Genomic DNA, 20,617 nt, shown 5'->3' on the forward strand with positions numbered 1-20,617 from the left:
TTATGAAGTAAAACTGAAACAAAGACGGCTAAAGGTTCAGCACCAGACTTGTAAATCATTCACAAGTCCAGAACTGTTTTTAGAAAGCCTAACAGCACAGATACATAAATCAACAAAGAGATCATGATATGAAAAGCAAAGAGTCTCAGACATCATCTACAAAGCTAAATATTTAATGGTGACATTTCAGATACATCCTACCACTTTGTCTCGTCTTGCATTACATACCAAGAATGCAGTAGAACGTAAATTACAGTCTTTCAACACAAATCAGGAGTAATAATAGAAAGAATTAAACATGTTGACCATCAAGCAAAAACCAGTCACGGAGCATACGAGTCTGGATGCCACAAGAATGTTAAAACTAAATAAACTGACATGTCAGTTTCAGAGCTAGCTTACTGAAGTTATTATGGTATTATGTAGCTTACGCCAGTCCCCGATTTGCAGGTATTTTCAGTTATTTTGGCATCACTTTGGGCTCAATTTAAATCATCTTCCCACATTTTAACCAAACTGTCCTTCCTAATAAAACAGACATGACAGACGTTTGGTTTTTTGATTTGTCTGTATATATTTTTCCCCCAATGCATTATACACACTCATTAAACCCAAAGGGAAGCACAGGTAAGATAAATGAACACACCTGCATGAATATTCAGCCTTAAATATTACATAACTCTCAAGAATAACACTACCACACAGTCCTCAATTAGTCAAAGGGTTTGGGCTGGGTTTTTTTTTTTTTAAACTCCTACTCTTTTGGAAGTTGGAGGCAAGCGGCAATGACGGGATGACGGGATATATATTAAACTAAATCAAACTGTCACTTAATATACAAAAAAAAAAACCCAAACACCCGTTGCAATTAAATTTGGTACTACCCCTCCTCCACCTCTACATCGGATTAAAAGATCATATGAAACTTCCCCCCGCTCCGTTTCCAAAACCAACAGGTGACTTTTGATAAAACCCAAACAAGGATGCATGAATGATGAATTTCACGTTCACAGGAGTCATGTATATCAAATGTGTAAAAATTAGTTTCATGAGAATGTGTGCTGGCTGCTGTCAATGTGAACACCACAGTTTGAAATGAGAACACTGAGAATGCACTAACATGAACAGACAGAGTTTTCACTTTAGACGTGGGCTATATCTTGATGCGAAAGGCAGTGGCCTGTGAGCTGGGAGGCTCAGTGGTGGAGGTCGACTGTGTAGTGGACTTGAAGAGAGCTTTGAGGATGGTCTGGGGGTCCACCTCTGGAGTGGGCTGAGAGGAGGAACGCTGACCGGCGGGCCGTGATAAGGAGGCGGGCAGACCTTCTTTCTTTGTGCTGCTGCCTGTACCCGGAGTATCGCTGAGTCGCCTGTGGGCAAGTCAAACAGTTGTTACTATTTTTTAAGTCCTTTAATGGTTCAAACAACACAGAGGGGTCCCCTCCCACTGAGTTCAGTTAAAGAGACAGCTGTTAGGCCAAAAGGGTTACATGCCTGACCTCTAGTGGAGAACACAGCAACAGCACCTGGTATTTACATTTCAGTGTGAAGTTAAACTTGATAACATCCATTTCTTTAAATACAAATAGCTTGTTTTTCAAAAGCAATGTAATAATGCTACTAACCAGCTCAAAATGGACTTATGGTGCTTTCCCTTATATACAGTTTGCCTCAGTTCATATTAAATATGCCCACTAAGGTCACCAAAGCTAAAAGACTGTTTTAAATGTTTGTTTTCAAACTATTCTTTCTATTCCTGAATCTGTGTGAAGTCAGTGAAAGGGGACAAGAGGACAACACGGTCATTTAAGTCTCACAGCTCTGGCTGTGAGCACAAAAGCCCCGCACACACACAATGTTCACCCCTTCTGTTAATGATGGGTAGCCAATCAGAAGAAAGTTTCCTTAAGGGGGACGGGAGTCAGAGTCGCTCACTTTAGACAGCACCACAAGAGGACCACAATAAAATACTTTTTACTTTAGGAATGCAGTGAATGGATAGCTAATAGGTTTTAGTATGTAGATAAAAGCCAGATTATGGCACAATGAAAATATGCAAAACAATGATTTCTTTAATTTAGGATTCTTCCTATACAGAGGAAGTCTGTGAAGGGTAGAAGGATGCTGATCAGCACTGTAATGCATTTTAACCAGTTCTGTTATTTGGATTTTCACTTACCCAACACACTACATACCTTGTCTATACAAAAGGTCACATATAACGAGGATACAGTGACTCACTGCCTTTTCATGGACCGCTTATACATACTGTCCCCTCTCTCTGTCTGAGCCAACCCTGGTCTCACACGCAAACACAATTGAGTAGAGATTCATTTGAAATTAACTAAAGAAGCCTCGAGGGCTCACTCACAATAGAATGGGTTGATCAGAAGTGATGACATTTCCCTGAATATGAAGGTTACACTTCATGGGTTGGCCTGGGGGTGGACAAGAAAAGGAAAAAACAGATGACATAAATGAACCAATCACAACGATCCTGACCACATACAGATCTGTGAAAAACTATTTGCCCCTTTCCTGATATCTTAGGTTTTTGCATGTTTGCCACACTTGAATGTTTCAGATCAAACAAATTTGAATATCACACAAAGAAAACCTGAGTAAATACAAAATGCAGTTTTCAAATAAGGACTTTGTTCACTAACGTAGAAGCTACCCAATCCTAAGGGGCCTGATATGAAAATGTTATTGCCCTGCAAACCTAATAGCAGGTTGTGCCACTCTTGGCATTAAGAACTACAATCAAGCACTTGGAATAACTGGCAATGAGTCTATCACATCACTGTGAAGGAAGTTTGGCATCACACTAACACCTAGGGCTGTTCGAAATAACGATATATATCGGATGACGATATGAAAATGTCTAACGTTTCATTTTACGCTATCATTTGTTTCTTGGTGTCACAAAATAAACTGTTTACTAGGGATGGGTACCGGTATCCGGTGCCATGACATAAACGGTAGTAACCAGACCGAAAAGCAGCGCACATTTCGGTGCTTTTTTTTCCTGAGATGTCATACACTTTGAATTCTAGCCAATCATTTTACGTTTCCGAGGATAGTAGGCGGGTCCAGGTACGTACGTTCTTTTAGAGCAGAGCTACAGATTAAAAATGCCCAAGGCGAAGCGGTCAAAAGTCTAGCTGTACTTCACAGCAAAAGATGCAAACTCAGCAGCCTGCAACAAGTGCTTTAAGCTGATACTGTGCAAAGGAGGTAACACCTCAAATCCGATGAAACACCTGGCGACGCATAGCGTTTTTTTTAAAAGCCGAAAAATGCGCCGTATTTGATAGCTTGCTGCGAGACCTCACACCGAGCACATCTACTGCGGGTGGGTTGCCTGTTATCGGACCCGGAGTTAGCAACATCCCCCAAAAACCCGAAGAGGAGAGTCCTGGCCCCTAGCCCTGCCAGTGTAGCAGAAATGATGACGGATGATGATGCAGCAGCAGCCGTTCTTCTCTGCGTGAGTAGCTTAATGTTGTCCGTGTGTAATTTACGTTGAGTAGGCTAACCACGTTATTACATTAATGCATGTAAGGTGAACTAGCAAACACCGTCGTAGTTACATGCAGCTGTCTTCTTGTTTGATGGCAGATACTCCCTTCACCCTGGCCAAAAAGGCTAAAATGACCAAAGAAAAAGTGGAAAACAGTTAAACATGAGAGGTTTTTGGACAAAGTTTGTGTTCTCCATTCTTTAAGCACCGGTTTGAGCACCGTTTAAGCACCGGCACCGTTTCAAAAGTACCGGTTTGGCACCGGTATCGGATAAAACCTAAACGATACCCATCCCTACTGTTTACTGCAGTATTTTTTCAGTGTTTTCATGGTCACTGTAATGGCTAAATTCATTTCTTAAAGTTCTCTCTTTCTCCTATATTTAAAATAACCACATTACAGACAGATAAGCGACTGTTTTTACGCGTTGTCGTTAGCAACAACGACGGTAAACCCAACGTGTGGCTCCGCCGTCGGCTTGTTTATTTTCCACATAAACCTTTCACAATAAAGCTGAAGATCCTGTTGAGGTTTTGCCTTCTAAATAAACTGAGATGACGACGAAATACATTATTCTCAGACATCAAATTTCAGAATCTGCATCAAACAAATGACTTCAAAAACATGTAGTAACTATAAATGGCGCTTACAGTCACCACGTGGATGCAGGCACAGAGAATACCAGCACGGCCAGTGAAGATGAGGCAGAACCAGGTAGATCCAAACAGAAAGACTAATCAAAACAAATCGAGGTCCTTATTTCTAAACGAGGGGCTACGTCTGTACCATGGACATGGTTTCGTTATGAAAAGTCTGACACGAACCAGAAAACTGTACTACGGTATCAGAAAGGAGTCTAACACGTTTTCACAACACTATATATATGATGTATAACATGCTCGCAAAACATCTCGCTGCTACAGCAGCCATTAAACTGCATGTTAAACAGAAGACTTTCATGTGTGCGTCCTTGCTCTTGGCACTCACCGTCCAAGCAGCGATTGTTGTACTTCCTGTATGCGCTCACAGCGTCCTCTTTACGGACAAACACCACTTCAGCTACGCCCACCTTCACCAGCCGTGCTCGCTTCAAGGCACCGCACACACAGAACAGTTCCTGTGGACAAATATTGACAGGCATTACAAATACACACTGAATGACTCATCACGGTACTCACAGCACTCTGCACATCATTTTAATCTCAAACAAGAAAAGGTTAAAGGCAAACAGAGCAATTTCCTCACCACTATGTCCTCCTCAGTGACTCGGGGATGCAGGTTGTTCACTGTTATTTTTGTCCCCTCCAAAGGACTAAAAGTAGGCTGAAATGAAAAATGACAAAACCAAACAGTCAAGTAAATGTAAAGATTGTGTGAACACATTAAATATCAATCGAACTGATACATGTAACAGAATCACTGCAGGGGTCTATTTGATAAAGAGTCTGCAGCCAGGTTTAAAAAACAAAAACAACCAAAGAAAAAAAAAATTTCTTTTTTTCATTCCATCTTGCATTCAGTATTTTCACCTGTTAGCCTTTTGCACGTTACACGTTTCCCTTTAAATGTGCAAATCTACGGATGTAAGAAGAGTTCATTGTGGTGTGGCATGGATGGCAAAAAAGGCAAGGATAGTATGAGCATAACAGTTAAAAGCCAATCAAAGTTCTTTAAACATATTAAACGGTGGTTTAAGTTTAAGCATGAAACAAACAGAAAAGATTTACCTCCACAATGTTTTACAAAGTGACAGCTGTTTATTGAATTAAGAGCAAGTAAAAATTAAAGGGTCTGTATGAAGACAGGCTGCTGGCAGATCTTGAAATGTGGCAGAAATGTAGCTGCAGACTGACAGCAGCTGTTGCCTTTGACTGTCGGCATAATTTCTGCAGGATGCGGGACTGTTTCTAAAAGTGGCCATAGTCTATATTCCACTACATTTTTGTTACAACATTAGTTATTTGTTATCTTGAAGATTTAAATTTTTTATCTTAAAATTACGCTAGTTATTTTTAATATTGTCAAATAAAAATCAATACTTGGGTATTAATCGATATTAAAAATATCAAATTAAGATTTAAGATCCCACAGCACAGGTGCAGACAGACACACAGCTACTCCCTTCACTAACAGCTGAAGTAGTTAACACTGAATAACACTTCAAGAGGAATTTCAGAGATCAGTAAAGCTCGCATTTCCGAATTTGATGTCAGTCCAGAGTGTGGAGAACTAATCTGAGTAAAATAAAGAGTAAAATTCAGAGCAGCAGAATCAGACGGGCCTGAAGAGCAGAGCTGAGGAGAAGAAGGGCTGCAGACTGAGGCAGAGCAGTGTGAACAGGGAAGAAATGGCAGATGTGGACAATATGATAAAATAGCTTTTCTACTTTTACAATAATTTATTAAAATGTGTTTGTTATTTTTTTTGTAGCCAGCTGTGAGCCGGCTGGTAAGACGTTAACTTTGCAAAAAAAAAAAAAAAAAGACCTTATTGCCAGGACTGCTGTTGTAGCACTATGGGCAAATGGCCAAAATATTTGATGTTGTATTGAAAATGGGAGGTATCAGTATCGAGTTTCAAATTCTAGTGTTGTGACAATACTATATGTCACACATCCCAGCTATATATAAAGCAATTAAAGGAAATCAATTATTTTCCTTTGTCTGGGGCATGATGCAGTTGTTATATTAGAAACTTGTCTGACTTGCTGCATCAAGCCAAAAGACCAATTATAATAATAAAAACCATAATAACACAAGTTATATGAGCACAATTTGAAAGAACACACACTGAGCTGCAGATAAAAATGAATGGATTTACCTGAGGAGGAGGAGGAGGAGCTGTTGCACTGGTTTCTGCTGTGCTTTGCTGAAGAGTCCTAGAGACTGGCTGTAAGGCTGCAGCTGAAGACCGAGTGGCAGCCAGGCTGGTAGTGGGCCGAGGAGAAGCCACAGGAACAGCGGGCCGTGGGGCCGTGTAAGCATCATTCTTAACCACCTTGGTGATGGGGGCTGACATGGAGAAAGCTGAGCCTGCTGTACCAGGCTGTGTGAAAAAAAGAGACAAGATAGATAACACTCTAGTTCATGTAGGTACGCACAGCAGACACGCTGAAGTTTCTGTATAAAGGCCCACATGTAGCCTTGTCACAGAGAAACATCTTACCCGAGATTGTAACAAATTGTTTGCAGTTGTGATCTTTAACTGTTTATTCGGGGCGTCATCATGCTCATTTAGAGTAGGCTGTAGAAAAACAAAGTAATCCTTTTAGTATGATATCTTAAACCTTTAGAAATGGGCTCATAAATGTCCTGTTACATTTAAATATGTCAAGAGAAACTAATCTACCTGTGTAGCGGCACGTATTCCTCCTAACATCCCTACTGGACGTTGCTGGAAAAAGAAACATAATACATTACTTAAGGAAGTTCTGACTGTATATTTCTACAAGCATACAAGCCTGATTTATTTATTCTCACCTGGATGGTCTTAGTTATCTTTAAAGGTGGTGCAACTGCTGCTTGTGTCTGTGTCCCTCCAATGCTCCTCTTGAGGCTCAGCCTATCACGAGCATCCATCATTCTTGCATTATTGCTCAGCTGTGGTACTGCACTGGCCTTCAGACTCGGTCCTTGTGCATTAGAACCAAACTGCCTTGTATTCACACCAGCAAGATTGTTGTTGGTGTGTATCTGTATCTGCGGCACAAGCGTCTGGCTCTGTAAATGTTGTGTTACTGCTGTCTTTAGTGTGGTCGGTGCAGAGACGGTGAACTGACTCTGTCCCTGCTTGCGTGAGTTGATCATCTGACGTGCATCTTGCACCACTCCTGCTCCTCCCCTGCCACGGATTTTGAAACGAGCATCTTTCTGCCCCAGCTTCTCTCTGGCATCTTTTACTTGAAAACCTAAGGGGAGAAATTGAGAGTTTTAAGACAATGACTTTGCTCATTACAAAGTAACATTTACACCCACTGATCTGCTGGACTTTACCTGTGCCTCCTCCAAGCCTCTGTCTCACATCATTAACTCCAATCTTCTGTCTGGCATCAAAACTTTTCCCATCTCCTCCTGAACCTCGTCCAAACGCTGGCCTGAGAAAAACAAGGTTTCATTAGGTTCAACAACAACACAAACACAACAACATGCATTAGGGCGATACCTTCCACGTTACAATCACTTCTAGAAACACATTGAATATGATTTTTTTTCTCAGATGATTATGGAAACTTATGGATTATTGAAAATTATGGAAAATTTTACCCATTCCAGCTACCACATTTGTTCATTACGTGAGGACAAAACTACGATTTGTTGCCAACAAAAGCACTAGCGTGCTAGTTAGCCAAGCCTGACGAGTGAAGCTACAAACAAAATGCTGAAAGAGACGAGCAATTTAAAGACTTAAACAAAGAAATCTGTTTAGTTAAGCGGAGAGTGGTTCCGAGATTAAACTGCGTTTTCTTTGTCTCCAATATGAATGGCTTCAAATGTGAAGGCCTACAGTTTGTTGAAGCCACTATTAGACTAGCTTTCAGCCCGTAATCGCTGCTAGCTGTAACATGCTAACGTTAGCTTACGACTGTCGAGTAGCTACAAGCAGCACTAAGTTTTCGATATGCGCTTAGAAATGTTACTACAAGTTTCGAAATCCTTAATAAACACACATGCACCAGTCTCCCCACACTCAAAAAATACCTTTTCGCTGCAGCTTTGACGTTAATACGGCGCTGTCGTATAACTTCATCCAGAGAGACGTCTGCCATTTTCTCACACACTTTCCAAAAGCGCGTGCGCGCCTGAGATTTCTTGGGGGCTATGACTACGGGAACTGATTTGGGCCAAAATCCAAAATGGCTATTTGAAGAATTATGATATTTTATAGAAGATTCGAAATAGCTAACGTTGTCGTCTTCGAAATACACACAAAGACAATTAAAACACGACCGTGTTGCTACCGTAATAAATCTGTGATCGATTAGTCTTGACGAAATACGAATAGCGCGCATACCTGCATACCCATGATCCTTTGTGTCACATAGCGCAGCGATTTTACGACATAAACATTGCATATAACTATTAAAAGGGTCAGAATCTGGCTAATCGATCGTTTCTTTACTCACGGAAATAAGACAATTCGACAGAAACTAAAAAAACGCAATGGAGGAAACTTATATTTGAAACCATAATAGAGAGTGCCTGTGTACGTGGTCTATGCCCGTCCTCCACCGTAGTTGGGTCATGCCTTAAACTGATGAGTAAGGAAAATAACGACGCGGGGTGACGCCCGTGTCCTCGTACAATTAACGAGATTAATTTTTGAAAGGGCACAGGTCTGCCTGCTGAGGTGACTCGCCTACTTTGCGAGATGCCTCGTGGGACAAGGACCTTCCCCGAGTCCCAAACACTGTCAAAATAAAAAGCTGCTGTCCTCCACTAACATACATATATTACCGAAGGTAATAAACTTGTAATTGGAGTGTTAGGTATGGTAATTACATCGTGGGGGAGCATGCCCCAAGTTCCAAAGTGCAAAAGAACACAACGATATTGCGAAATATAGCAAATAAATATGCCGCATAAATATTTACTTCATGTATCATCTATAGGGTAATTATATCGTTCAAAAATGATGTGATGATTTCAAATTTAGCATGTAGTCAATGTCCATGATGTTTTTACACTGTTTATAAATATATATGTACGGTTACAGACGTCGCAAAACAAGAGTTCCTCATAAACTACAAGTCCCATGATGCAAATGGTCTGGCGCAAAGCCAAACTGTTGGTTCGGTGGGTCTGTGGGTTCGTACATCACTGCTACCTCACGTCGGCTCTGTTAGAGGAGAAATGGCTGCAGCGCTGTCCCGTGCCCTCAAACTGCCCGGTAAGATGCCGCACTGATTTGTATTATTTATCAGACCAATGTGCAGACGTAACGGAGCTTAGCTTCATTGATAGTCTGTGCTCTCCCATTTCGCTTCTCAGCCTTCTCAATGTAGCGAAGTCATTTGATTTTACTGGCTTGTCATACGCAGTTGTCAGGTTTTCCGTTTTATCTCTGCCAATTTCTCGTGCCATTTTTTTAATCCTAGTCAAATCAGATGGCCGCAGTTTTTCTGTTTGTGTAGTGCAGCGTCAGAGCGGCACGTTGACGGCGCTGCTCGCTAATGTTAACAACCTGCTGTTAGACAGTTCACCATTAAAAAAAAATCATGACAAATACATAATACAAGCTCAGACCTGGCGACAATATCCTACTGGAAACAGTGATGCCCATCATTGCCTGTATTACGGTAATACTATTTCTATTCTATTCTGTTCTTCTTTCCATTCTTTCTTCTAATGGTATTTCTATTTAATTAAAGAAATCTGTAATGTGAAAAAAAAATGCTGACAAGCATTGATGAAATAAAATAACCAAGCTAACGTCATCGTGTTATTACTATTTTTATTTTTTATTGTTGTTTTAAGTGTGTTATTGTGCAATAGGGGGGCTACAATCAAAAAAATGCCTCAAAATACAGGAATCAGAATACTTTATTGATCCCTGGGGGAAATTGTTTTTTGTTACAGTGCTCCATTATAAACCAACATTAAGACAAGACAGACAATACGCTAACTAAGAATAGTACAATATATACATATATATATATATACATAAGTCACTCATAAATAAATAGCTGGAAAAGAAACGTGTAGTTGTAGCAGTAACCAGTGTGTTAAGTGGATGCGTTAGATCCACTATTTTTCTAGTTTTGCCTCTGCCCACCTCTACAGTATGGTAGTAAAGTGGTGTAATCAAACATCAGAGGCTCAAAATTATTGTATATTATATATTAAATTAACGTTTAAATATAAGTATAGTTTTTAATACTTGCATGAAAATCCTTTGTAGTCACTATTTGCCTGAGGTCTAAAACCCACTGACGTCACAAAATGCTGTGTTTTCTCCCTTGAGATGCTCTGTCGTGCCTTTACTGCAGCCACGTTTGGTCGCTGCTTGTTTTGTGGGTCTCTGATTTCAGTTTTGTTAGCTCCTCTATAGGTGCTTCATTGTGTTTAGATCAGGTGACTGACTCCGCTATTGAATAATATCTAATTTGTTTGTGTTGAGAAACTCGGGTTGCTTTCGCAGTTTGCTTTGGGTCATTATTCTTTTGTACTGTGAAGAGCTGTCTGTTCAGTTTTGTAGCATTTGTCTGAATCTGTCTGTCATGTTCAAACCAGTGTACTCCTAATGAGCAGTTTCTGTGTGTCTTTGCAGGGAAGAAGGGCTCGGAGCTCGGGGAGTATGACCCTCTCACCCAAGCAGATAGTGATGACGAGAGCGAAGAGGATGACCTTGTGCTCAACTACCCCCGAAATGGTCTCGGCAGGGATAGCTGCCTGGGCACGGGGTCTTCCAAGCTGCGCGGCGGCCGATCTGGAAGACTTGTCGGCGCGGAAGACGGGGTGCAAGACGAGGACGAGGACGAAGAGGAGGACGAGTGGAGGGAGCGACTCCCCAGCAAATCCAGGCAGGACAGGAATGACATGAAGGGAGTGCAGTACTGGAGCCACAGGGACTCGGACGGAGAGAGGAAGAGGGAGGACAGAGGGGGCCCTGGAGCAATGGGGGGTGCTGGGCTAGGGCTTCACAGTTCTGATGAACAAAAAAGGCTGAGGGTGAAGAACGCTATCCGAAGTGCGTTTTTTCTGGTGCCTCTGGTGTGTGCCACAGTGGTTGTGTTGCTCTGTGCGTTCCTGATTCCATGCCAGAAGGGAGACCTGGAAAAGAGGCTGCAGTGGGAGAAAGCACTGGGAGGGACAGGAGGTAAGAACATTAATGCACATTTAGGGACTCTTTTATTAATGCCCATCATGTAACATAGCATACAGATTAGTAGGCCTGTAGTTAGCTCCAGAGTAAACTAGGAAAAATAAACAGCCAGTGCTTGATAAGAACTCGCTCTCCTCTGCTGATATCTAAAGTGAGTGGTGCCACGATAATAAGGCTTACTCAGGAGTCGTCGAGGCTAGACAAAGTGCCTAACCCTGTAATTTTCCACCTGTCATTACACAGGCTTGTGAAACATCTTTCTACCCATCACATGCTCTGTTTACACATGAAACATTGCTTCTGTTAGTGGGTGGTGTTCATGTTTTTTTCTTTTTAGGTGTCACGCCACCCGCGCTGGCACTGTGGGATGTTGATGGTGATTCAGTGGAGGATGTGTTCTTGGGTGTTACCGAATCGACCAATGAGACCCACACCACACAAAGTATGTGCGATATGTAAATATCTTTGCAGCCTCATGCCGGTACCCATCCACAGCTGTGATCAGAAGTTTACTTACTCATCATGAGCATTTGTGTCATGGTAATTTTGGGCTTTCAGTGGTTTCTTTGAACTCTTCTTTTTCCAGGCTGGAATAATTGTACAGCACACATCTTTAATTACTTTAAAAAAAAAAAAGAACCGTGTGCACAAGTGTATATTTATTTTGCTTCTGGCTTCATTCTGATTGGCTTCTGCAGAACTGGTGGAGTTCCTTTAAATTGGTTGGTTTCCAACCATGGACCCGGGTTTTTAAGTGTAGTCGATAGTAGATTTGAGGTTCAGAAGCCTAATGTTAACCTGTTTTATCCATTTCAAAACTGGTTTTGATGTGTGTTTGGGATCATTGACCTCTTGGAACACTGAACTGCATTTGAGTTTCAGCCGTCTAGCTGTTGATTTGAGGTGATGTTGAAGAATTTGGATGTAGTCCTTCATTATTCCATACAATTTGTGCAGTGATCCACTACCACTGGCAGCAAAAAGTCATTGAAGATGACTCTGTGTGCTTTCTCTCTCTGTAACCTCTTTGATATTTACACATGGTGTATGCGCTTCATCCCAGTTTACAGTGCAGTGGCCCTGTCTGCCGTCAGCGGCAAGGTGCTGTGGAAAAAAGTCATGTCAGAGGCTGTGATGTACATCCAGTGTGGTCTGCAGTACAGCACCGTGCCGTCGCCCGTGTGCCTCCTCATCTGCAAATCCTACATCATGGCTGTCAACGGCACCACAGGTCGGACTCAGTGCTGTCCCAGCTGTGCAGAAGTAAATAAAATTAATCAACTGCAAGTATTCATTTCTAAGCATTCAAAGATATTTCCTTTCCCTCCACAGGAAATAAGCTGTGGTCATCATCAATTAAGAGCATTGAATCTCAGGCAGTGTTACTTCCAGACCTCCAGGGCGACTCACACCCAGATCTGCTTGTAGCCACCCTGCCAGCGGATGATGTATGCCAGCCTCCCTTATTTCTTCATGTGCTATATTGATGCATGTTACAGTTTGCAGAGCATTATTTTTTTTTGTAGTGTTCACGTAAGCACAATTCATTCATTCTAATTCATTTAACAATCATTACGAGCTGAAGAATTTACAGTTTGCTTGTATTTTTATTTATTTTTTGCTGCTTTGTGTATTTTCAGAAATTCGATCTCTCTCTGACTTTGATCTCTGGAGAGACGGGAGCGTTACTCGGACGTGCTGTGCCTTTCAATGTCACAGCCCAAGGGACGCTGATTGGTCCCTGGCTATATGAGACACAACAAGGAGTATACTACATCCTGTTTGGTCTAGGTGACGTTTCAGTAAAAGGACTAGATGTTACAATCCCTGACAATGCTGCTTTAAATGGAGAAAAGCTTGGGGGGTGGCTGTTATGAGGAAAAGCAGCTCAGAAACTTTACTAGCGGCACACATTGTTGTGTGCCTCAACGAAAGGCAGATCGGGTCCCCCCTTGCAATGAAGGGGGGACCCGATCTGGCTTCCAACACCTCTCCGCCGGATCAAGCTGTACGCTCTACCTCTCCACTGCCTCCCAGAAAAGGGAAGAAGAGCAGAGGGGAGAAGAGCGGAATATTTTTCTTTCCTATTCTTTCATTCCTTCTTTTAGATTCACTACCATGAGGTTAACTGCTTAAATACTTAAAGATTGCTCCAAAAAGAATCACCCCATGAGCTTTTCTGTGTGCTCATATTGCAAGAGTTTTGATTATAACGACACATATTATAATATTTTTCTAGCAAAATGGGAAACAGGTGCAAACACACAGAAATCCTGTATTAGGCAAACACAGTTTTCTAACCAGCTTGAAAGTCAAAATTTGGTATGACCACCTTTATTCTACAACACAGCCTGATCTGTCTTAGGCAGATTTCTTATGATTTCATTAAGTAGTCGTCAGGAATAGTTCTCCGGGCTTCTTGAAGGACATTCACAGCTTTCTAACTGGGAAAATAATCAGATAAAATTAAGCATATTTTCATTAAATATACTAAAGTTATTGAACAACAACAACTGATTCTGAGGAGCTCATTTAAGAACTATTGAAGTGACCCTTGAAGTTATTTTAATGGTGGTTTCACAGGACTTTGTGTCATCGTGTGTTCCCTTAGGTAATGTGAAGGCCGTCTCCCTGCGAGACATCTACTTTCAGGCTACTGGAAAACTGCCCGAAACTCAGGCGCTTCGAAAGAAGGATTCAGGGTGGGAGGGCATGAAGAAGGACAATTTCTCTTCCATCATACAAATTTACAGGTGGGTGTCTGCTATTGATGCATAGATCTGTTTTCAATGTGCAAACTCTTCTTTGTTTGTTAAATACCAAATACATTTAACCAGCTGGCACTAAAGTAGAAAGCAGATTACTAGATATATGTTTTTGTCTAAAATAAGTCATAATCAGATCTTTGTTGTGTCCTTTCTAGCCCACGTGACCATGACCAGGCCAGGTTCCTGCTCCCTCTTGTGGCTGGTTTTGGCAGAAACCACAACAACCTGGACACCGCTTCGAACCTGAACTCCACCAGAAGTGACTGGGTGCTGGTGTATGGAGGCAGCGTACAGTTACTGCTCCGGCAGAAGAATTTGCGAAAGAAATGGACCTACAAAACAGCTTCCAGTCAAAGGTACAGTCCTGTTTATTTTTTCCCCCCTGCAGCAACCACTTGAGGGTGGTGAGGTTTGAACAAACTGATGTGCTTGAAAATTATATTTTGGCGAGGGGCGCCTTACTATTGCCATGAGGTGGTCTGAAGTTTTCAATAGTTCATGTAACTGTTGTTTTAGCAACTTTCTGTGTGGTAATCGTGTGATTAATGCAAAATCATTAGAGAGAAGAGCACTCAGTCAGATATGGTTTCCCTGACTTCATTTTAGCTGCATGCCCCGATCTTTGTTGTTGTTTTTTAAAAAAAATCACATTCCACCAAAACATCTGTCCCATCCTTTGGAAAACTAGAAAAATATGCGTTCCTAAAATACTTATTTGTATGTCACAGTCAACCAGTGGCAGGACACTTCAATAGCGATGGAATCCTCGATCTTTTCATTCAGCATTCATCAAACGGAGTCATGAAGGTAAAACAAACAAACCAAAGGTTCTTTCATGCTTTTTTCCCCCTCAGGGCTGAAATTACTTTGCTGACATGTAACATCTGCTCCGATCTTACTGGTGGTTTTTCCTCCTCTTCTTTGTCTTTCAGACATTAATCATCGATGGGGCGAATGGGACCCGTTTGTGGGCCGCCGAGTTCGTGTGTCCCCATCTTCGTATAGAAACTTCTGCAATCTCCACGTCCACGGGCCAATCCGCTTTCCTGTTCTGGGCCAGCGATCCAATCAAAGCACAGAAGAATGTTACCAAGACAACCGTAAGTCTTCCTCAGATAGAATTGCTAGGTTAATGAGAACCCAGGAAGAGGAGCCCTCTGTGATCATTTTACTCCATTGTGCTCGACTCTGTTAAGGAGTCTTTTGTGCTAAATGTGCTCTCCGGCTGTTTATAGGTGTCGCCGGGTGTTGCCGTGGCAGAGCCTCTCATTCGAAAGCTCTACCTGCTCCATCCTACATATCCCACAGTTCTGCTGGAGCTCGCCAGTACCACAGACACAGCAGTCACATCTGCAGGTAATCGCCACCGTGCCTTTAAAAAGAAACATAGAACAGAGCCTCTCTCTGTACTGTACTCTGTACTTTTTTTAATGAATGACCACTCTTCCTCACTGATAGTGCGCTACCAAAACCATCAGAAAGACGCATCCTACATCACAGTGTCCTCCAGTACCATGCCCAACTCTGTCCCCAGCACTTACATAGTCAAGTGTGTGAGCCTCAGAGCTGCTATCACCAAAGGGCAAACTGTGTGGATAGGAGATGGCAGCAAGACCGCGGGAGCCCTTAAACCCGGTGAGGTCAGCAAGTTCTTCAGACATCTGACCTTCAGACATCAGGTGAGAAAGGGAATCGCAGGGTGCGGACAGTCAGATCTGGAGTGTCGCTAATTTTGATGAGTGAATCTCTCTCAACTCTGTAGCGAGGAGCCAGCTCTGCTACCACGACCCTGCCTCACAAGTACGCGGTACAGCCACAAGGACTTGAGTAAGGATGAAAGGGACGAAAAGCTGCGGATGACTCTGCACCGGGGCGATGATGGCAGTTCATCCACGAAGCTGTTTACATCACGTTTGATTCAAACAAAAGTCAAATTTCATTTCTGGTACTTGAGAAAGACATCTGTTTTTGTTTTGTTTTTTTAAATTGAAACTTTCTTTAAATAATTTAAGTCACATTTAGGAAGTCTGATCTTTACCTGGTTGTTTCTTCACTTGACAACAGCGGAGTAACTTAACACTTGAACAGTGCATGTCTAGCATGCATCTCTCGTAATTCCAGTATCTACTGTGTGGTACGGTCCACTATTTCAATGCATTTTGTCATGATTACTGTTCTTCTGCTCCTTGATGTTTTAGTTAGTATAAGAATTCTGTAAATATTTAATGCTGTACAGTAATTTATTGATTTGCCTTTTTGCCGTCTGAACTTTTTAAGATGAATGAACCGCTGTTTGCTAAGGATTATGATATTTAAATGTAAGCTGCAAGACAAAGTAAAGCGCAATGTATAGCCTCCGTGTTTTATTTCAACTTTGGGAAATGCAGTCGGGAAAATAAAAACAAAAACGCGGTGCTGTTGAGTCACCACAGGGGGGCGCTGTTTCCGCCCTCTTCTTGCACATCACAATTCATCTCCGGTTCGTTTTCCGCATTGCCGCTGCATCGTCAAACGCTGTAAACATGGCGTCGGCCCTCAGTCGCCTCGTCAGGCTGTCTATCCTCAGAGCCCCCCGCAGATCCCCGCTGACCCCCTCCAGTGTACCGGGGAACACCGTGACAGCGTGCCGGACGGCCGTGTGCTCGTCGTCCGGTGCTATGCTCCCCAAACCCAGAAAGGTGAGTCTCATTTGCACAAAGTGTTACGAAATCAGATCCTCGGAAGGTGTAGTCTCACGAGCGCCGTTAAATAACGTTGTTGTTTCTGTGGTGGGGTGTGTGACACCGGGGAGCAGACCCCCTTCGGCCTTATCCGGATCGCCCTGATAGTGGTACCCTTCTTGTATGTGGGGACGCAGATCAGCAAGAACTTTGCCGCCCTCCTGGAGGAGCACGACATCTTCGTCCCCGAGGACGACGACGATGATGATTGAGGGGGTCTGGAAAGCTTCAGGTTAGCAGGTATCGCTGGCTGTCGCTGTGGGTGTGGCAGAGTGCACGCTCCCTGCTCCGTCTGTGTTGTACAGTGTTGTTCAGTACAGACTGAAATGTGGGAGTTACCATTGCAATTAAAAAAAAATAACATGCTTCATTAAAAGGTACCTATTAAGATTCTTTGTTTTCTATCATATATATGTGTACTATAATAGTGATGGATGCTTTTATGAAAAACACTGAGTAATCCATGCGAGTCAAAAAGAAGGAAAATCAATACATAGTCATTTTACAATCTTTGTGAGGGGTCACCAATCAGTACAATAGGTCCCCTTTGCTGTTGCCGACCAGGCTTTAAGATTGCTGCTCAGAGCGTCAGCTCTGTAATAAAAACATTACGCTCACATTAGCAGCTTGAATGCTTCTGTCTGCTTTATTTTTCTTCAGGCTTTTGCAGCAGTTCTTAAACATCTCATATTAAGATGTAACCGTTTACAGGCCTTTATAGTGTAAAAATAAATCAACACACTTTTTCTGCCCCTCACAGATTGTGTATTGTGTGACGATGACCACCGCCCAGCGTCAGTGAGCATCTCAGCAGATTAACACCTTGCCGGAGTTGCGTCTTTGTGCACTAGATTCAGGGTTTTTGCTGCCCCGGGCTGATCGTATTGTACTGTATTTGTCATTCACTACTCACATCTTACACATCGATACCAGAACACAATGATTTCAATAAAATTAAATTTTCTATCAACTGTTTAAAACACTTCATTGCATGAAATATGAAACTTGTTTGGAACAAAGCTGTTAAGTTATTCCCAGGAGCTGTTTCATGTCCAGTTTTATGGATTATACCTTCTTAAGGAGGACAAAATCCAGACTGTAAAATGTTATTTGTCCCTCTTACTGTTAGAGCTTTCGGCTCAGTTTTGGTCTGGAAATGTCAATTTTCCAAATACAAGATTAAAGCTTTTCATAGCAGCAGGAAAAAAATAATAATAAAACTGATGAAATCAATAATAATAATGAAGATTCAGCTCTCACATGCTTTTCCTACTGTCTGCAGTGAAAAAGCTTTATGTTGTTTGAAACAACCCGCTCACAACAGCATCTGCACGTTCAGTCATGGTGTGCTGATGGCTTTAATTGATCCAACTGACAATATCAATAATAAAAAGAGACTGAACTATAGATAGGTGATTGTTAAGTGTATATTTACAATAAAGAGAAACAGCTGTCAAATTGGACACAACCAAAAAACAGGTCACAGGGCAGGCCGAGAGCTGTACAGTTCATTGGTCGTGTCCCCGGTAGAATTTGGACAGGAAGTCGGTGGGGCGAGGTTCTTCAGACTCGTAGAAATAGCGCATTATGTGGGTCTTCTGCTTCCAGACGTGGATCGTTTCCTGAAGTTCCATTTTCCCCTTTAAATAGCACACACACACAAAAAACGGAGAACACCACAACACACCGTGAAGTAAACAACTCAGTGTGGCTCTAAGTTAGATTTAACCAGCAATCAGAGCCCTAAGAGACACCGCCTTGAGAAAAATCATATTTACTGTTTCTTGTCACAGGTGCTGCTTTTACCTTAATGACCAACATGTCGATCACACGGGGGTCGGTGATGTGCTTGTTCTTGTCAAACATCTCCCTAACTTTGTCTCTTCCTTGGCGTGTTGTGATGTCCAGCTGAAACATTGCGACTGCAGAGGAACAGACACAAACGGAGAGCCATTTTGGTTCTGCTACACACACTTTATCTAGGACATCATTCCTAAATGTTACTATTACAGCTGCATGAATTAAATCAATCTACAGCGGCTATTTGAAATAAAATTGTCCTACTGTCTTTGTTTTTGCAAAGTTGCCACTCATCATCATCATTATGCCATATTTGTTTTGCTACATCAGATCAGATGATCATCAGCATTTGGGTGTTAAACATAAGGAAATCACTCTGTTTGTAATTGATTGATTTTGAAGAGGTAAATAGTAATAATATCGTAATAACAAAATGCACTGAACAGAAAGCAAAATAGAAAAAAAATCACGTTGCAAGGAATAAATCTATACAGCGAACAATTTACATGTTCGAAAAGGTCTAAAGTACACATTTATTTAATCCTACTCCCTTAATGCTATTTAATAATTTACTCATCAGTGTTCCTCGATATAACATGTAATCAGACAATATACATAATTAACTATGTACTAGTCTGCACATAAAACAATATATATATTTAATTCCAAACTTGTACTGTTCCACATTTTTACACCGCATATGGATATAGGAAAATTGTTCTTTTAAAAATCCGAAGATTTAATGTACCCCTTAGATGTACACCTTAAATAAACCTCTTAAAGGATCTGATGGGTAACCGTGTAAGTAACCACCTGCTAGGAGCCAAAACAAAGTGAATGCTGAACATGGAATTCTTGCTAACTACGGGTGTTACGAAGCTGCTTTACATATTATATTCAATAAAGTAACAGGTCTTCTGTAAGCATGAACCCACACAACAACGTAACGTAATATATGCACCTCTTTTCTTTTTTAATCGATTCTGTATTTGTTTGTATGATTTTAAGTTAAAATGTGTGGACATAAAGTACAGAGTACATAATCCTCGATGCAGCCTCATCTGCCTGGAGCCAAAATGAACGCTAGCTAGAGTCAGTATCTAAAGGTTGCTTTGAAGTCATGAACTTCCCTTTACAGTTTAGATTAAACGGAAACATCACCATCTCTATCTGACACAAGAGAGGAGAGAGTCTTTAAAACATTGTCATATTCAGGATCCTCTGTGCTAGCAGCTAATGTTAATTATTCTGCACCGCTCCATAGACGCGACCTTGACGCTCGCCTCGCTTCTTCCACACAGTTTACCCGCTAAAGGGAGCACACGTACCTGTGTTGGGGACCTCCCGGTACCATGCTCGGTATAACTCCCGGACTCGGCGCTTAGCCTCGTCCAAATCACGGCTAAAAATCGGTTTAACGACTTTAGCAGCACCAGCTGCCGTCCGGGTCGCCGCTGTGGACGCCATAACTGCTACTGTTGCTATTTTCCGGTTTCATTAAATTAGTGCTGAAAGCGCTCTGCTGCCACCTAGAGGTACGGCTGGTTCAAGACACCGCTCACAAAATGAAGGGAACGCTTCATTACAGAATAACACAAAATTTGTTAAACTTCAGGGATATCAACCTGTCCAGTTAAGAAGCAGAAACCACTGTGGATCCGTTTCACTTGCTCTGGTGGAAAGAAAAGTAACAACAGGTCAAACTGGACAACCTCCTAAAAGATGGTTTTACAGGTCATTCCCAGAGACTCTTGCTGTGTGCCCCCCCCAGAAAAAAAAAAACCCAACTGATTTTTCTCATGCTAGCATTATGATATGAGACCTGCAGTCCAGAGAGTCCATTTCATTCAGGATGGGACATGAAGGAGATATTAGTTAGTCTAAGGAGCTTGGAAAGAAAAGCGTCTGGACTTCTTTAAGTTGCTTGAAGACATTTCACCTCTCATCCGAGAAGCTTGTTCAGTTCTCATGCGAGATATTAGGC

At 41.9% G+C, this 20,617-nt stretch overlaps 4 protein-coding genes and 1 non-coding gene across 7 annotated transcripts; 3 read left to right on the forward strand and 2 right to left on the reverse strand.

Annotated features, from left to right (window-relative positions):
• Positions 1-157: 157 nt before the first annotated feature.
• On the reverse strand, positions 158-8,474 carry poldip3 (polymerase (DNA-directed), delta interacting protein 3). Of its 2 annotated transcripts, none has more exons than XM_086288509.1 (10): positions 8,222-8,474; positions 7,517-7,617; positions 7,004-7,431; positions 6,873-6,917; positions 6,690-6,767; positions 6,350-6,569; positions 4,770-4,849; positions 4,512-4,641; positions 2,372-2,438; positions 158-1,370 (listed from the first exon to the last, which is right to left on the reverse strand). In XM_086288509.1, the coding sequence occupies exons 1-10, from the start codon at positions 8,287-8,289 to the stop codon at positions 1,154-1,156; spliced, it is 1,434 nt and encodes a 477-aa protein (XP_086144635.1). In that variant the 5' UTR covers positions 8,290-8,474; the 3' UTR covers positions 158-1,153. The 2 variants fall into 2 exon arrangements, with proteins under 2 accessions (XP_086144635.1, XP_086144634.1); XM_086288508.1 differs by having other exon boundaries at positions 4,770-4,847; positions 6,345-6,569; positions 8,222-8,473.
• Positions 8,475-8,764: 290 nt separating this feature from the next.
• On the forward strand, positions 8,765-8,918 carry LOC147332107 (U12 minor spliceosomal RNA). Its single transcript, XR_015128957.1, has one exon. It is a non-coding gene; the product is annotated as a U12 minor spliceosomal RNA (small nuclear RNA).
• Positions 8,919-9,299: 381 nt separating this feature from the next.
• Positions 9,300-16,465, forward strand: fam234b (family with sequence similarity 234 member B). Its single transcript, XM_086288512.1, has 13 exons — positions 9,300-9,410; positions 10,791-11,339; positions 11,683-11,787; positions 12,409-12,576; positions 12,678-12,793; positions 12,986-13,136; positions 13,957-14,098; positions 14,269-14,469; positions 14,842-14,920; positions 15,046-15,213; positions 15,349-15,469; positions 15,572-15,792; positions 15,876-16,465. The coding sequence occupies exons 1-13, from the start codon at positions 9,374-9,376 to the stop codon at positions 15,942-15,944; spliced, it is 2,127 nt and encodes a 708-aa protein (XP_086144638.1). The 5' UTR covers positions 9,300-9,373; the 3' UTR covers positions 15,945-16,465.
• Positions 16,466-16,592: 127 nt separating this feature from the next.
• smdt1a (single-pass membrane protein with aspartate-rich tail 1a) lies at positions 16,593-18,042 on the forward strand. Of its 2 annotated transcripts, none has more exons than XM_086288515.1 (3): positions 16,593-16,791; positions 16,908-17,073; positions 17,594-18,042. In XM_086288515.1, the coding sequence occupies exons 1-2, from the start codon at positions 16,636-16,638 to the stop codon at positions 17,043-17,045; spliced, it is 294 nt and encodes a 97-aa protein (XP_086144641.1). In that variant the 5' UTR covers positions 16,593-16,635; the 3' UTR covers positions 17,046-17,073; positions 17,594-18,042. The 2 variants fall into 2 exon arrangements, with proteins under 2 accessions (XP_086144641.1, XP_086144640.1); XM_086288514.1 differs by having other exon boundaries at positions 16,595-16,791; positions 16,908-17,065.
• On the reverse strand, positions 17,461-20,126 carry ndufa6 (NADH:ubiquinone oxidoreductase subunit A6). The gene is made up of 3 exons (XM_086288513.1): positions 19,962-20,126; positions 18,640-18,755; positions 17,461-18,473 (listed from the first exon to the last, which is right to left on the reverse strand). Exons 1-3 carry the CDS (start codon positions 20,098-20,100, stop codon positions 18,342-18,344), a joined length of 387 nt encoding a protein of 128 aa, XP_086144639.1. The 5' UTR covers positions 20,101-20,126; the 3' UTR covers positions 17,461-18,341.
• Positions 20,127-20,617: the final 491 nt, after the last annotated feature.

This window comes from Aulonocara sp. 'chitande type north' Nkhata Bay, linkage group LG4, assembly GCF_057382095.1.
Source record: "Aulonocara sp. 'chitande type north' Nkhata Bay isolate Kocher_YH1m ecotype deep benthic linkage group LG4, A_spYH_male_GT1.1, whole genome shotgun sequence".
NCBI classification, from domain to species: Eukaryota; Metazoa; Chordata; class Actinopteri; order Cichliformes; family Cichlidae; genus Aulonocara; species Aulonocara sp. 'chitande type north' Nkhata Bay.

Excerpts from the sequence above, each read along its gene's own strand:
- poldip3 (XM_086288508.1), bottom strand. The coding sequence starts at position 8,289 with ATGGCAGACGTCTCTCTGGATGAAGTTATACGACAGCGCCGTATTAAC. Across the intron at positions 6,768-6,872 it reads GAATACGTGCCGCTACACAG|CCTACTCTAAATGAGCATGA; the intron begins GTAGATTAGTTT and ends GTTTTTCTACAG. Across the intron at positions 1,371-2,371 it reads TCTGATCAACCCATTCTATT|GCGACTCAGCGATACTCCGG; the intron begins GTGAGTGAGCCC and ends ACTTGCCCACAG.
- fam234b (XM_086288512.1), top strand. The coding sequence starts at position 9,374 with ATGGCTGCAGCGCTGTCCCGTGCCCTCAAACTGCCCG. Across the intron at positions 12,577-12,677 it reads GGCTGTCAACGGCACCACAG|GAAATAAGCTGTGGTCATCA; the intron begins GTCGGACTCAGT and ends TTCCCTCCACAG. Across the intron at positions 12,794-12,985 it reads CCACCCTGCCAGCGGATGAT|AAATTCGATCTCTCTCTGAC; the intron begins GTATGCCAGCCT and ends GTGTATTTTCAG.
- smdt1a (XM_086288515.1), top strand. The coding sequence starts at position 16,636 with ATGGCGTCGGCCCTCAGTCGCCTCGTCAGGCTGTCTATCCTCAGAGCC. Across the intron at positions 16,792-16,907 it reads TGCTCCCCAAACCCAGAAAG|ACCCCCTTCGGCCTTATCCG; the intron begins GTGAGTCTCATT and ends ACCGGGGAGCAG.
- ndufa6 (XM_086288513.1), bottom strand. The coding sequence starts at position 20,100 with ATGGCGTCCACAGCGGCGACCCGGACGGCAGCTGGTGCTGCTAAAGTC. Across the intron at positions 18,756-19,961 it reads CCGGGAGGTCCCCAACACAG|TCGCAATGTTTCAGCTGGAC; the intron begins GTACGTGTGCTC and ends GTTCCTCTGCAG. Across the intron at positions 18,474-18,639 it reads TCGACATGTTGGTCATTAAG|GGGAAAATGGAACTTCAGGA; the intron begins GTAAAAGCAGCA and ends TGCTATTTAAAG.